This window comes from Brachionichthys hirsutus, chromosome 17 (genome assembly GCF_040956055.1).
Source record: "Brachionichthys hirsutus isolate HB-005 chromosome 17, CSIRO-AGI_Bhir_v1, whole genome shotgun sequence".
Taxonomy (NCBI): Eukaryota; Metazoa; Chordata; class Actinopteri; order Lophiiformes; family Brachionichthyidae; genus Brachionichthys; species Brachionichthys hirsutus.
In genome coordinates, this window is record NC_090913.1 from 1,545,600 (window position 1) to 1,559,109 (window position 13,510).

Sequence of the window (13,510 nt, forward strand, 5' to 3'; positions counted from 1 at the left end):
CTGCCATTATTAGATGGTACGACTTGTGCACCAGGTCTCCGCTCTGTGTGTATCTGCAACTGTCTTTAACACCTCCCCCCTGTGCGACGCCTGAATCACAAACAAAGGCACAACAAAAAAGATTGAGCTCTGTCGCCGAACCGAGAAAAATAGAGCGGGAGGGGGGAGAACGAGGCAGAAGAAATACTAGTGTGACAAATTTAAGATTGCAAACGATCAGCAGCATATAAGACGAGGATGGACCATTAAAATAGTGGAGGGGGCGCACCTCGGACCCGCCCGCCGCTAAGGTTGTTAGCTTGTCAGCTGGGACAACAAGGCTGTAGGAGGTGCTAGGCTAGTGTCCTGTCCTTCGTGTAAAATAACATTTTTAAAAAGCCAAAAAACAAAAACAAAACACCAAATATTCTCCCAATATTCAAAAGCAGCTTGCCCATTGGCTGGAAACGGGGAGGGACACAGGTTTAAGAAGGGACGATGGGGGAGGGAGTGTTTTCTTTTCTTTACAATAAATATTAGAAACTTTCAACTCATGACAAAAAGCATCTGTATATATAATACATGTATATATACATATATGCGTGTATGTATATGCACATGTACGGACGTTTTTGTGACGTGTAATTCAGAGGGCAGGTCGGCGCCGCCGCGGCCAGGGCCCGCCGTCCGGGTCTCTGAAAGCACCATCAGTCTCTGGTCACATCACGACAACAGTCGTCTACATCTTCAGTGGTTATATTCAAGAAGAGGCCCCCCCCACCGGCCTCCAATCGCCATCTTCGATGGTCGATGAACGTCTCTCACACCGCTCCCTTGTGTTTCTAAGGCTGATTGGTTAATAAAGAGGGAGGGGCGGGAGCTCCTCTAGATTCGGCATACTTCATTGGCTCGTCTTCCTTCAATCGCTCCTCTTGTGCTGGATATATTAACTCTGTTTAGCTTAAAATTAAGACGTAGAAAAACACAAAAGAAGTCCAGAGGGTTTGTTCATTAGCGTCTGTCGCTCAGGTTTCGTCGGAGGGACACTTTTAGTCCATCCTCTCCACTTTGCCCAGGACTTTGCCCTCGTACATGGGCAACACGGTGGCGTCCTCCCACACCTCCTCGAACACGGCGCCACACTCGAACTCGTCACTGGCTTTTTTAAAGTAGTACCTACGGAGTGAGAGCAAAGACAGAGGAACGTTATTAGACAACGTCGAGCCCCGTCGAGCGCGACGTCGAACGAACACCGACGGATTGGCAGTGGGACTTCATCGGACGCATTTCATCATGCTTGAAATCTCTTTGAGGCAACTGCACAACAACTTCCACACCCAGCACAAGTCCCCTTAGTCAAAATCAAAGGCGCACTTTGAGAGTCAGAAACGGATCCTGCTCAAAACATCTTAGTCATAGCCTTCAATGCCATCCCTGCACACTTCAAAGGCGGGAGCCGACTCGCCGTCGCTGCAGCAGGAACAGCCTGAACCCGCCGTTTAAATGCCGCCTGTGATGATTCAGGCTGATGGAGGCGGCCCGCCGCTCTGTGGGGGCTCGGCTCCTCAGCCGCCTGCTCAGTTTGACTGCTGGCCTTCCTACAGATGACTATCTGTCCTGCAAGGTCTAATTAAAGTTGAGGGGTTAATTAGAGGCTGTCTAAAGTCCTCCCCCCTCTCGGTGCCACCTCCCTCTCTGCAGCTTCTAATTGGGCTGTCTGTCAAACGAACGGCCTTTCTGTCACACAGGTAGACATCACAGGTGCCTGAGAGTCTGCCTGACACGACACACACACACAGACACGTCTGATTAGAGACACGCATTTTTTCGGGCGGCCTTCCGATCACAAGTGGAGAAAAGAGAGAAAAACGGGAAAGGGAAAAGGAAGAAAGCAAGAGGAAGGGGATCGCCGGCCTTCCCTGGCACAGCAAGTGGGTTTGATAGATCGGACGCTGGCCGAGTCGAGGGGGCTTCATCCCGGAGCGGGACGGGGAGGGGGTGGCGCTCAGACAGTCTCCTGGAGCTCTCGGGTCACCTAGCTAACCCGCTCCTCTTCTTCTTCTCTCAAGCAGAGACAACTCCCAGGGCTAGTTTGGTTCCAGCAACTGTGAAGTCTCGTGGCGCTCCTAATGATTTCTCTTCTCTACTTTAAACCCAGCAAAAGATCAGCAGGAGGGGATTTAATGATACGCTTTGTAATGGAAAAATGCCCCATGTTGTGCCTCGTTTTGCCCGTGTGTGTGTGTGTGTGTTCAGAATGCATAGAGGAAAGAGAAGAGAAGGCTCTCTGTTTTATGAGCAATCGCTCAGCTTAGAATCACTCAAACAACACATGTACGGAGGAGAACAAAAACAACACAGTTTTATTCCCGTGTTGATTGTAATTACGCATAAATGAAGGGAGGTTTGCGTGAGCGCAGCTGAAAGGCGTTCTGCTGGGAGGGGGGCGACGGCTTGATTTAATGACATGGCATCCCAGCAAAGTCTTTCCTGTCCTTCAATCTTCGCCGGGCAGCATTCAGTCTCTTCATCTTTATTCGTCATACCCAAATAACTACAACGACCCGCCTCCATTTAACACGGACGTTTCTGTTTGGGAGAAAATGCTATTTTGACTCCGAGTCATCACCGAGTTTCAGCGAATGAGACAGTAGGAGCCTTTCCATTGGAACATGCTTCATGTGGCAGGATTCCTCTCTATTCCCAACATCTGGCACCGATAGCGTCTGGCAGAGACGCAGCACTGTTCTCCACTGTAGCGCTGCCATGTCCAAATTAACCAACTCCACACATTGTGCTCCCACTGAAGCCAGAGGCTTCATCCCCACCTCCTCCTCCTCTTTTTGCTCGCTCCAGATTTATGGGATAGCAGGGGTGCACTGACTTGTTTGCAGGCCTTCTTCTCTCTTGCCTAACAAGCAGATGTGGCTATAAACTCATGCTGATGTCATAGGCATGTCGGCTTTGTACAGCCTGGCCTTTTTTTTGTTGTTGATTGTTTTAGATTTGTCAAATTCATTGATTTTTTTTGTCTTTTAAATCATTATGTTTCAAAACCTGTGCTAACTTACTGAGTCTCTTTATCACTTAGGCATGCCCCCTCATCGCCATGCGACGTGACAGGTGGTATTTTGCTGTGCTAACTGTTATCAGTCATTAACAGAAGGTGGTCTTAGGGGCGTTTGATTTTAATGCCTGACGCAACAGTGTGGAGGAGGAATTTGAAGGCCTCGCAACAGCCTTTGTGCACAAAATAAATGTCCCAGGCTTCAAAGCCATATTTATTAAGGCTGCCTCACCATGGAAATCAGGAACAGATGTGAGAAAAAAAAATCTGCTCCGGAGCCCCCCCCCCTTTCCTGTCTCTATAAGCACTGAACACAGTGGATCAGCTTTTCAACAATATTTCCCACTCCCACTCACCAGACAGGCACAAATAAAATGTTGAATGCACATGTACACCGAGACAACCAACAGCAACGCCACCCTAAAAGCTGCGACCAAACATTCCTCCGTGTTCGCTAGCGTGCTCGTGGTCCGTCGTGGCCGTTTGTGCCCTGTGCTTACCGGTAGTTGCCTTTCTTGCTCAGCTGTTCCTTGAAGTGTCCCAGTGTGAGGCAGTGGGTCTTCATCATGCTGCGATAAGGGATCTCCTCGCCGCAGAAGAAGTAGGTGACCACAAGCTCCTTCGACCTAAAAAGAGGAACGCACAACGGCCTTAAACAGCTGCGCTTCAGGGAAAAAAGAATTACTAATCGACGGATAGCAGGTCGACCAATTCAGCCCGAAAGAGGACGCGTAGTACTGCTAATAGCTTTACTACGACTGGGGGCTACGGAACACATGCTCACCGCGTTCCAGTGGGGAGTGTGTGTGTGTGTGTGCTGAGAAACAGGTGGGTAGCTAAGATCCTTTATTGAAGTGTGCATTCTCTTAACTTGTTAAAAGGCCATTGAGAGACCAAGCTAAGACTCCCAGGGCACTCGCTTTGAAAGGCAGATTGAGGAAATGGGCGGACTCAAATGAAAACAATATAAAAAAAAAGTTGTTTGTGTGTGTCAGAATTTGAATCTCAAAAAGTCCACTGAGAAGGATATTCGATAATAAAGACTCCTACTCGTCTGCTTGGGGTCCAGAGCTGCCTAGAAGGCTGCCGCCGGTGGAGATGGGCGCAGTGGGATGGCTCCGGTCTCTCTGGAGGCTGCTGGTCGATGCTGATGGCCTGTCAGAAAGACAGCGATCAGCATCTAATCCACTGGACAGAAGAGGGCCTAACAGTATGGAGGAATCCCGTGTTTCTGTTTCCTACCTCTGTTTGGGCGGCTTGGAGACCTCTTCTAGTCTACGCCGGGCCTCCTCTAGCTGTGCCAGGGTGTTGGGTGGGGGTAGAGGTGGCATGGCTGGGTCCTGGATGAATGGGTGGCCCGGGTGGTGCCCGCGCAGGTGAGCCCCGCCACCGATGCCACCTCCACCCCAAGAGGAGGGAGCACGACTGATCGGCGTCTTGGAATCAAGCAGGCTGGACTTCTTTAGACCTTGGTTGCTGTTAGAATAAAACGTTTTGGTCTGTAAGATGACCAGGAAACTCAAGACATAAGTTCCGTTCAGACAATTCCTGGTATTTCCTCACCTGTGTGGTTTGTGCTTGCCCTGCCTTTCACTCTCCAGGATCCACTGCCAAACATTCTGAGAGCGGTCGGCGGCGTCTAGGCGAAGGCGTGTTGAGGACACGCCCTCGTCGGTGGCCTTGATCGGCCGTCTGTACAAAGTGCTGCAGCGGCTGGAGGGAGAAGTAGCGGCGACTTAAACCAGAGTTTAAAACGGAATAATCGGCGTGAGAAACGGCGTCGACCGCGTAGCAGTTCCAGCACAACTAGCACGAACAGCAATCAACACTCACGCAGGGATGAAGTCTGAAAAATTGGCGCCCCCTGGAGGGCAGAGGCACTGCACACGCTGAGCGGCCTCAGCCTCGATCTGCTCCTTGGTCTTGGGCCCAGCGTGATGATGGTGGATGTAGTGGTGGTGGATGTGCTTCGTGGACTGCCTGTCTGCTGCCCCAGGATAGGCGCTGAAGAACGGCCCCTGGCCAGAGGACACCATGGCACTCGTCCGCTCTGGTGAGCTCGAGCGCGGTGAGTGACGCGTCACGCCCGGAGACTGGCAGCCGGGTGTCTTGAGGACGCGGGACAGGTGTTCGTCCAGGATGGCCTGTGGGTCTTCCTCGCATTGGCTGCCAGACAGGAACAGAGGGTGATGGAGGGAGGCGCTGGCCGTGATGTCACTCTCTTCCCGTTCCTCCTCCTGGGCAAAAATAAAATAACATTAAAGTTTAGGCAACTGACAGAACATTCATGCGAGGAAAGCAGCAAACAGAGGAATTTATGTCTCAACTTACAGCAACTTATATCAGTCGTCCTCTGAAGGCACCGAGAGCAAACGCCTGGGTAACTTGATTTGAGTTTCCTTTTTGCCACACTGTTATCTTCACTAACAGGCTTTGGGTGCGCTTCATATATAATGCAGAGTCTGCCTGTGCTTCACAAAGAGACTGGCACCACTCATACTCAGCAAACGTGCCACTGGAGAGTAGCTAAGTGCTAACTATACTTCAAGTGTGCCTAGAAATATAAGTTTGAAAGTTCTTCCAGATGAAGTAGTGTGGCACAGAAAGGAAAAGAGAAGTGGCAGCTAAACCAAGGCCGACTTTCAAACCCCTCGCCCTTTTCACTGTTCTCTGACATGCTAAAACTGCCTTCGAGGCTTTTGTCGTGCGATATGGAAACAGCTTTCCAAGTTAGCTCCTATGCTATTTAGTATTTGGAAGCGGCATTCAGGTTTCATGTTGACAGCGGTGCCAGGTGGGTTCGAACATGTACCTCCTGGATCTGCTGCAGCCTCTCCTCCAATGAGCTCATGGTGTCTTGCTCTCGCTTCAGCTTGTCCAGTCGCGCTATGAGCTGGGCAGCGAAGGCTGAGGGTTCAACAGGGGTCATCTCCTTAGGCAACCGGTGCGTCCTCTACAAGGCAAAACGACACGGGGGGAGGGGAGGGGGGGAAACTTTAGAGCACGCCTGCATAATGTTTCTGCAATATGTTGCATTAATCCATTGGCTTTTCCATGATCCAATTTCATTCCAAAAAAGCTTGCTACTATTCCAAAAGGCCGAATCCAGATGCCCCTGCCCTCAAGCTAACCTGAACCTTCCCTGTCGCCCGTCCCGCCACAGATCTTCTCTTGCCCAGTGCCCTTGGCAAGGGGGGGGGGGGGGTATTGTTTGCTGGGTAGCAGTTGGTCTTGCTCGGAGGGGAGGCCCCCTGCCTACACCCTCTGTAGCCCAACCAAGCCATCAGCTAGGCAGCCTCTGAAGTCAGCACACTTCAAAGGGCCCTTGTCAAACATCAAACGCACACTAGGGGTGGGAGGGACATGCAGCTTTAAGTCTCCAAATAAAAGCCAGATATCGACAGAGAGAGACGGGCGAGCATAGAAGAGGGGAGGGGAAAAAGGGAGAGGGGGACAAAATTAACAGCACGAAAAAAGATGAAGAGGATTGAGATGTGCCTTAGTCAAGTGGCAATGGCGGCGGAGAGAGAGAGCGAGACAGGGAAGGAGGGAAAAGAGGGAGGGAAAGGATAGAGGGAGTCAAATACTGAGAAGATCTGAGGGGAAATAGTAATTTATTTCCTGGCTGCATGCAGGGCAGCTCAGAGGTACTCTAGTCACATTATCCTCCTTTTCCTTTAACGATATGCACCAGCTTCTCTCTCCCTTTCTCACTTTTTTGTTATTTGGCACACTGGTTTTCTTGATTTTGACTTTTTTTTGTACTTCCTCTCATCTCTTTGTAGACACGATGAAGGGAAGAAGAAAAAAGGCAAGCAGAGCTGTTGGCAAAGGAGTGCCAGCCCTGCACGGGGCCCCCGCTGCCTGGGGCTGGTGCATCATGGGAGACAGAGCCATCTCCAAATCAGGAGGGAGACATTAAAGGAGTGCAAGTAGGAAAAGGAAAAGGAGAGATATTGAGAGAGCAACAGAGAGAGAAAAGACAGAGGAGGACAGATAAAGGGGAATAGACAACACTGTCAAATGCATGTGCGCGCACACACACACACACACACACGCACACACACACACACACACTTCCACATATACATTTCTGTTTGGATATGAAGACAATAGAATTTCACATTTATTTTCTTGTCTCAAATAAATCCATATCCCCCTCCCGACCTCAATTTACTGTAACAGCCTTCCTTAAACCTTCCGACAAGTCTAGCAGGACAATATTCCATTCAAAGCACACAACCTTAAATAATTCCTCCTAAAACCAGGAATCTGGACGGAAATGAGGGAAACTGGAATTGAACAGTGATGTGCGGCAACTTCAATAACTGCTCACCAAAGAGTTGAATTAAAACTGACACACCGAAAATACTAAGATGGAACTGAAAGAGGACAATGTGGTATGCAAATGCCGCCTTTCATTTACCCCAACTTTTATATCAAAACAAGAGAGAGAATGAAATATAGTATTCTGACACAACACGGGCTCTTTGAAAGAATTTAAGATAACGCACAACTCCTCCCGGGAATCAGGAGCAGTTGTCAGTGTGTTCAAGCTTTAGTTTAGCAAAAAAAATAAAAAAATAAAAAGGAAACGCAGGCAGGAAGTAGAACTTCAGGAAGTAGGACTTACAGGAAAGTGGGGCAGCGTTATCTGGCCGTTGATCCTGACACTGCGATGCATCTCTCGCTGGAGCTGCTTCTTTGTGCCCAGTTTGTAGGGAGGGATTCCATCTCTGCAAAACAAACAAACAAAATGATATTTACACGTTTATATTTGGTGAGACTTTACTGCTCCTCGTCATGCAGGACATCAACACACCAGGAGACAGTCCACCCAGAACTCCCCCCGCAGATGCAATACAGCCGTCAACAACAACACGCGTAGCAACATACACCGGCACAATGGGAGAGATATGCTTAAAATCCCACTGCAGGGTTTAGAAGAAGAGCCCCACTGTAGGTTTCCATCCGTTCTGCTTTAAAGAGCGGGCGAGTTAGCGCTATCCCCAGCGGCTGGTTAGAATCTGTAACCACGGTGGGCTAAGGCAGGCGAGTCTTTGTAGCGCCGATAGATTAACATGAAAATAGAGATGCAGCTATAGGAATACCAGAAAATCTCTCTGGACAATTAAGCATTTATTTTTGGGAATCTTATTCTTCATTTTTCTGTCTTCTAGCTTTTCCAGTCGGCTGCCATTTAAGCTGGGCCAATTATCTTGGCCGTTTTGGAAGTGTCTGACCTAGCCCAAACGCTACTTTTCCTGCTCCCTCTTTGAAATCTCACACTCATGCACACATGCGCCCACTGCCATCTTCGTTTGGCAAGCACTGTGCTACGCGCCTCTGATCTCAGCAACATCAAAAGGCTGGTTTGTAAGATAAGGTAATGTTTGAAGTTGGTGCAGCAGCATTCCCCAGCGTCCAAGTAAATCCATAAATAAGATATAAGCAAAAAGAGAAAAAAAACCTTCAACTCCTCTTCCCAAATCCTCCTCTTATTATTCTTTATCTGGTAAATGAGATTCAAATGTGCAGAATTTGCCTTTTAACCGCTATAAAAGGACACTAATCAAATTGTTCCCTGGAATAAGAGGAATCTTTTTTTGAGGTCTGGTGCAAGGATGAGAGAAAATCATGAAAAACGGCCTCGACAAGTCAATGCAAGAATACGACTTTGACACGATGCTGTTCGACAATTTATTTATCTAAACAGGTTTTATGAGTCACATTTCAGAGTGACGCCATCAAGGAGAATAGACAATGGGGGGCCTAGCCAGGGCTAGCCCCAGTGGTGCGCTAAGCAGGACCTACTATGCAAATCAATGCTTTGCAAACTTTGCCCCGGAGACTACAGGCCATCACTCCTCAAGGCACAGGAAGGAAACTCTTCAAAAGTCTAACTCGACAGCCCAGAGGAAGTTGCGCGCTAACAAGCACCCCAAGCAAGCATTATTCCCACAGAAGGCTTGCCAACTTCCCTATCACAAACGATGTTTTTATCTATCCGAACTGTCCCCGCCCTGACAAACGATGTGATGCCTGGATGCTTTGTCCGGTCTGGGGAAGAGAAAACAGTCATGGACTCTTTCATGGTTTCCTAGACCCTTTATGGGGATCTCCTATTCAGTTGTGCAAGTCACTTTCAAAGCAGCCAACCACCCTCTTATACCCCTAAGCTCCCCTCGCCTAACAATAGGCTGAAAGCGATTCGGTTAAGCCCTTTATACCCCGTGCACTTTATTTTCTCACTCCCTTGCACTTTGAGTCTACCCACTCCGGCTATTGGCTGGGGGGCGGAGGAGGAAAGCTGTGAAGGGTTGAGTGGAGGTGGTTTTTTTGGGGGTATCCTAGTCTGGCCAAGGGGTGTACCTCCTCATGCCTTGTCCCAAGTTCTAGAAATGAGTAACCCTTGTGAAAGCCTGGCGGACACATGATCCCAGCATGCTGCGGAGGCCAGTGGCAGGAAACTGACCCACCATGTGAGTCAGCCTCCTTTCATTTGCTGCCAACATTTTTCTATGAGTTTGTCTTGAGGCCTGAATGGTCATTTCCCTCCCCCTGTCTTACAGCTCTTCAAAGGGAAAAAGCGATTAGATAATATAAAAAAAACAAGTCTGTTGTGGGAGAAGGGTTTGAGGAAAGCACCCCCCCACCCCCACCCATGTCAAGATGCTCTGATTTTTTTTCTCTCCAGCATCAGAATAAACTTCAAAAGGTCTGCAGACATAATGACTTTCCCAGAGTTATCAACCTGGAGGAACTTCACATTAACGGAGTTACCTGAAATCAATCATAGTGGATAATTAAAATACATTATGGGCCATTATTTTGCAAAAAATAAATGCCATCTCCCGGCTAGAAAGAAAAACTGACAAGGTAGAATTTCTTTCCTTACACCCCCCCCCCCCCAAGTCTTTTCCTGGAAAGGTGTTGACTGAACTCCAGACACGGAACTGAGCCCTTTCAAACAGTTTGGTTCATCTCCAAAGCGATGTGGGGTGAACAGAACCCAACATTTTGGTTTAAACTTAAAGCTAAAAACACTTACATGCTACTGTCTGTCACGGACATGGAATCGTCTGTCGCGGCATCGCTGGAGATCTCGCTGTCGTTGGCACTGGTGGCGGGGGCAAAAATGTAGCCCGAGTTGACAAAGTAAGGGTTGGCGGCGTCTCCTCGACGGTGGGACCTGCAAAGGAGACATTAGTCAGGCGACTTCTTTCCTGGTTTGTGGCGTGGCAAGAACGATGTTACAAATGGTTGTGACAGTTTGGAGTTTGTTTGGTTGCTTATTTTTTAATTACATTTGATTGGAGGAGGGACCTGAGGATTGTGACAACCGTATTTGAGGTAAAGGTATGGGTCTTCTTCCAACACACTGTTGCGTGTTTGAAGGTTGGGGGGGCGATCTTGCCGTGTTCTATCTCCCCACCCATTTGTTTGGACCGGGCCCTTACTTCAGCACTTTCACACTGTGAGACTCCTCTCCCTTTCATTGGAGCATCCCCCCCCCATGCTCTCCCACTTATATCTCTCCCTGTCTCTCTGGTCCAGTCTGGGGGGGGGGGGGGAATTACCCGTCTCTCCCCTGCTTTCCTTTTGGAAAAGTCTCTCCCTCTGTCTTTCTACTCTCCTGCTGTGTTGCATTCCTGCTTCAGTAGTGAAGGGGGTGGACAAGGAAGGAGGGGAAAGAAGGAAGGGGGAACTTGAGCTTTAAAGAGGGAGGGAGAGAGGGAAAAGGGGAAGGAGGGCCTCTTTCTTTATGAGAATGCCTTCTGCTGGGAGTGCTGAGGAGAACCCCGGCATGACTAAAGCTGTAGGCCCCAAGCACAAACCTGACCTTTGGAAGGTCCGTGCAAAGAGTCAGGTATTTAGCGCAGCTGGGCTCTCTGCCCCCTCTCTCTTGTGCCATCTAGTTTCTTTCTTTCATGCCCCCCCCCCCTTCGTATCTTTCCCTCTTTTGCCTCCTCTTGTCTCTCCCCATCTCCTTCCAAAGCTTGCTTCGTCTCAGTCAGACAGGGGATAAAAAAAATATGCAAAGATAAAAGTGCTGAATGGAAAAGACAGGAGGAAGGAACGCCGTCACAAACAGTCCGTGGCCGGAGCGGCGGAACCGAGACGATGTTTTGTTGTTGTGCTCGTCTTTCTCTTTGGAGCTCAATGCTGGAGCTTTCTCAAAAAGCGAGGGGGAAAAAGAAACCTGTGCTGTGGCAAAATTAGTTCCACATGTTTGAGATGGAAATTGGTTGACCTGAAGAGATTGTCAGGGGGCAGCGGAGAAAGGGGGGGGGGGGGGGGCATGAGTGCCGGAAGGGAGAAAGAGCGGGCTCTCTCCATCCAAAAGAAAACCAGGAATGCAGGAGATCACAGTGGGAACCAGGAGGTGCCAACATGTCAACAGACCATGTGCTCTTCAGTCCCCCGTCCAAGCGAGCGACGTTCCCGTAAACAGCCTCACGCCGGATTGAACTACCAAACTGAAGCACTTTTTTTTACACCGTTACTAGTGGCCATACTGAAGACCTTTTAAATGTTTAGTCCATCTAAAGGTTTAGAAAGCCGGGCACAGAAAGCATGGCTTGGCTTTATATCACACACTAGCAGCCCAAACAAAGCACCAGAACTCTACCCGCTGCCTCCACGTGTGAAGCTCAGGCACAAACCCCTGGGGGGCGGTTTGAGTCAGGCTCCAGCATTAAATCGAGTTTTCTTTTTTTTAAATGACCATGACTTGAAAAGATTTCAGCTGTTGGACAATGAGTGGGAAGAAAGTCTGAATGTTTCCCCCAAACGGCGGCGCTTTCATCTGCGCCCAAGAGAATAATATCTCCGTTCGGCTGCAGACTGACGTCTCGGGCTCTTTCAACTCGCCATTTGCATTTATTTGGACGGGAACTGTGACCGTGGTGAGCAAGACGCTAAAATTAGAGCATATCTTTAGGACACCATCAGACTAGTTCGTGCAGTCTGATGTCTGAACCGGAGGAAGGGTTTCAAAGCACAGGAAACCTGAGCAAACCAGCAGAGGGCTGCCTGCAAGACAGCATTTACTTAAAAGGAAGGCTCAGATCCATTGATGTCTTGCCCCCCCCCCCCCCCCCCCCCAGCCCCTTGACTAACTGCGAGGTGGGAGGGCACAACTATGTCGACACGTTCCTCTGAGACCCTTTGATGAAGCGTCTTTATCTCTCTGAGGCATTTGTGAAATAACTGCCACATATTCACTACAGCTGAGCTAATGACGGAAAAGTGAGCACGCACACACGCACGCGCCGGATGCTCGTTCTTACCTGCAGCTCTTCTCCAGCATGTCCGCTGCTGTCCGGATGGCCGCGGTGGCCCTCAGGGTTGTTGCAGACAGTCCAGTAACAGAACCGAGCTGTTTGGCCTTCAGCTCGGTGCAGGTCCACTCCTCTTCCTCCACCAGAGGAGGAAGGTACCCGCACATCAGCTTGAGGCTGCCGAGCCCGCCGTGGCTCAGGTACGCCGCGTTCTCGCAGCCGGCGCGCACGTATTCGAGGTATATGTCCGAGGTGAGAAACGTCTGGTACGCGTTCTCCTCCATGTTGGACTGGATCTCCGTCTGCGCCTGGTCAAACATGGCCGAGTCTATCTGCTGCTTCTTCATACTGTCCCTTATGAAGGACTTGGTGGCGGGTTTCAGCTGCTTGGCGACGACGCTGTTGTTCTCAATGTACCGCTTGAAAATAACTTTGGCAACTCGCAAAGTTTTGGAATCCTTCAAGTCCATTTGTCTGAATCCGTTGCAGGCGAACCAAAAGTCCAAAGTGTCCACGCAGTTCTCGCGCTCCAGGAAGGTCCTGAAGAGGTGCGCGCCGTCCTGGTCGCCCAAGAGGAAATGGAGAGACTTTGTCCACCGGACGAGAGGCGAGTCCGGGGACGCGCTGCCCTCCGGCTCCCCGAGACCATCCTCGTTCCTCCGCGGCGTGGAGCCGGGAGGCGCGGAGGTGGCGGCTGCGTCTTTAGCTTTGCTCTGGGCTCTCATTTTGGCAGATCTGCTGGGGTTGTAGCATGACGCCTCTCCCTCTTCCCCCGGTACCGGAGGACGAGGCGCATCTTCTCGGAAGCTGCTGCTGCTGTGCTCCGTAAGCGCCCCGCTCATGGCTCCAGCTCCGGGTGCCGTGAGAGTGCCGTCGCTCCAAGCCTAATCCTCCTCACTCTCTAAACGCAGCGGGGGAGCTTCTCAGCTCCTCTTCACGCTGAAACACAAAGTATTGATCTAATCAAAGCCAGATCCCGCTGAAGCTCAAAGGACATCAAGTAAACAGTCCCCTTCAAACAGAGGAAGCACGAAATGAAAGGCTCTGTCGAGCCATTTATCTATTTATAATCTAAATGAGAGATCAACTCCAGCCTGCACCCGCAACGCGCATTGATCTGTCACATCAAAACACATTTTACAAGAACGATCATCTCACAAAGCGAAACCCGATTCTCACA

General features: G+C 49.8%; 1 protein-coding gene across 1 annotated transcript; it reads right to left on the bottom strand.

The window, feature by feature from the left end:
- Positions 1-923: 923 nt before the first annotated feature.
- Positions 924-13,172, bottom strand: LOC137906610 (axin-2-like). The gene is made up of 10 exons (XM_068750899.1): positions 12,340-13,172; positions 10,098-10,238; positions 7,680-7,782; positions 5,859-5,999; positions 4,880-5,283; positions 4,610-4,759; positions 4,289-4,522; positions 4,097-4,201; positions 3,547-3,672; positions 924-1,155 (listed from the first exon to the last, which is right to left on the bottom strand). The coding sequence occupies exons 1-10, from the start codon at positions 13,170-13,172 to the stop codon at positions 1,029-1,031; spliced, it is 2,364 nt and encodes a 787-aa protein (XP_068607000.1). The 3' UTR covers positions 924-1,028.
- Between the last annotated feature and the right edge of the window lie 338 nt (positions 13,173-13,510).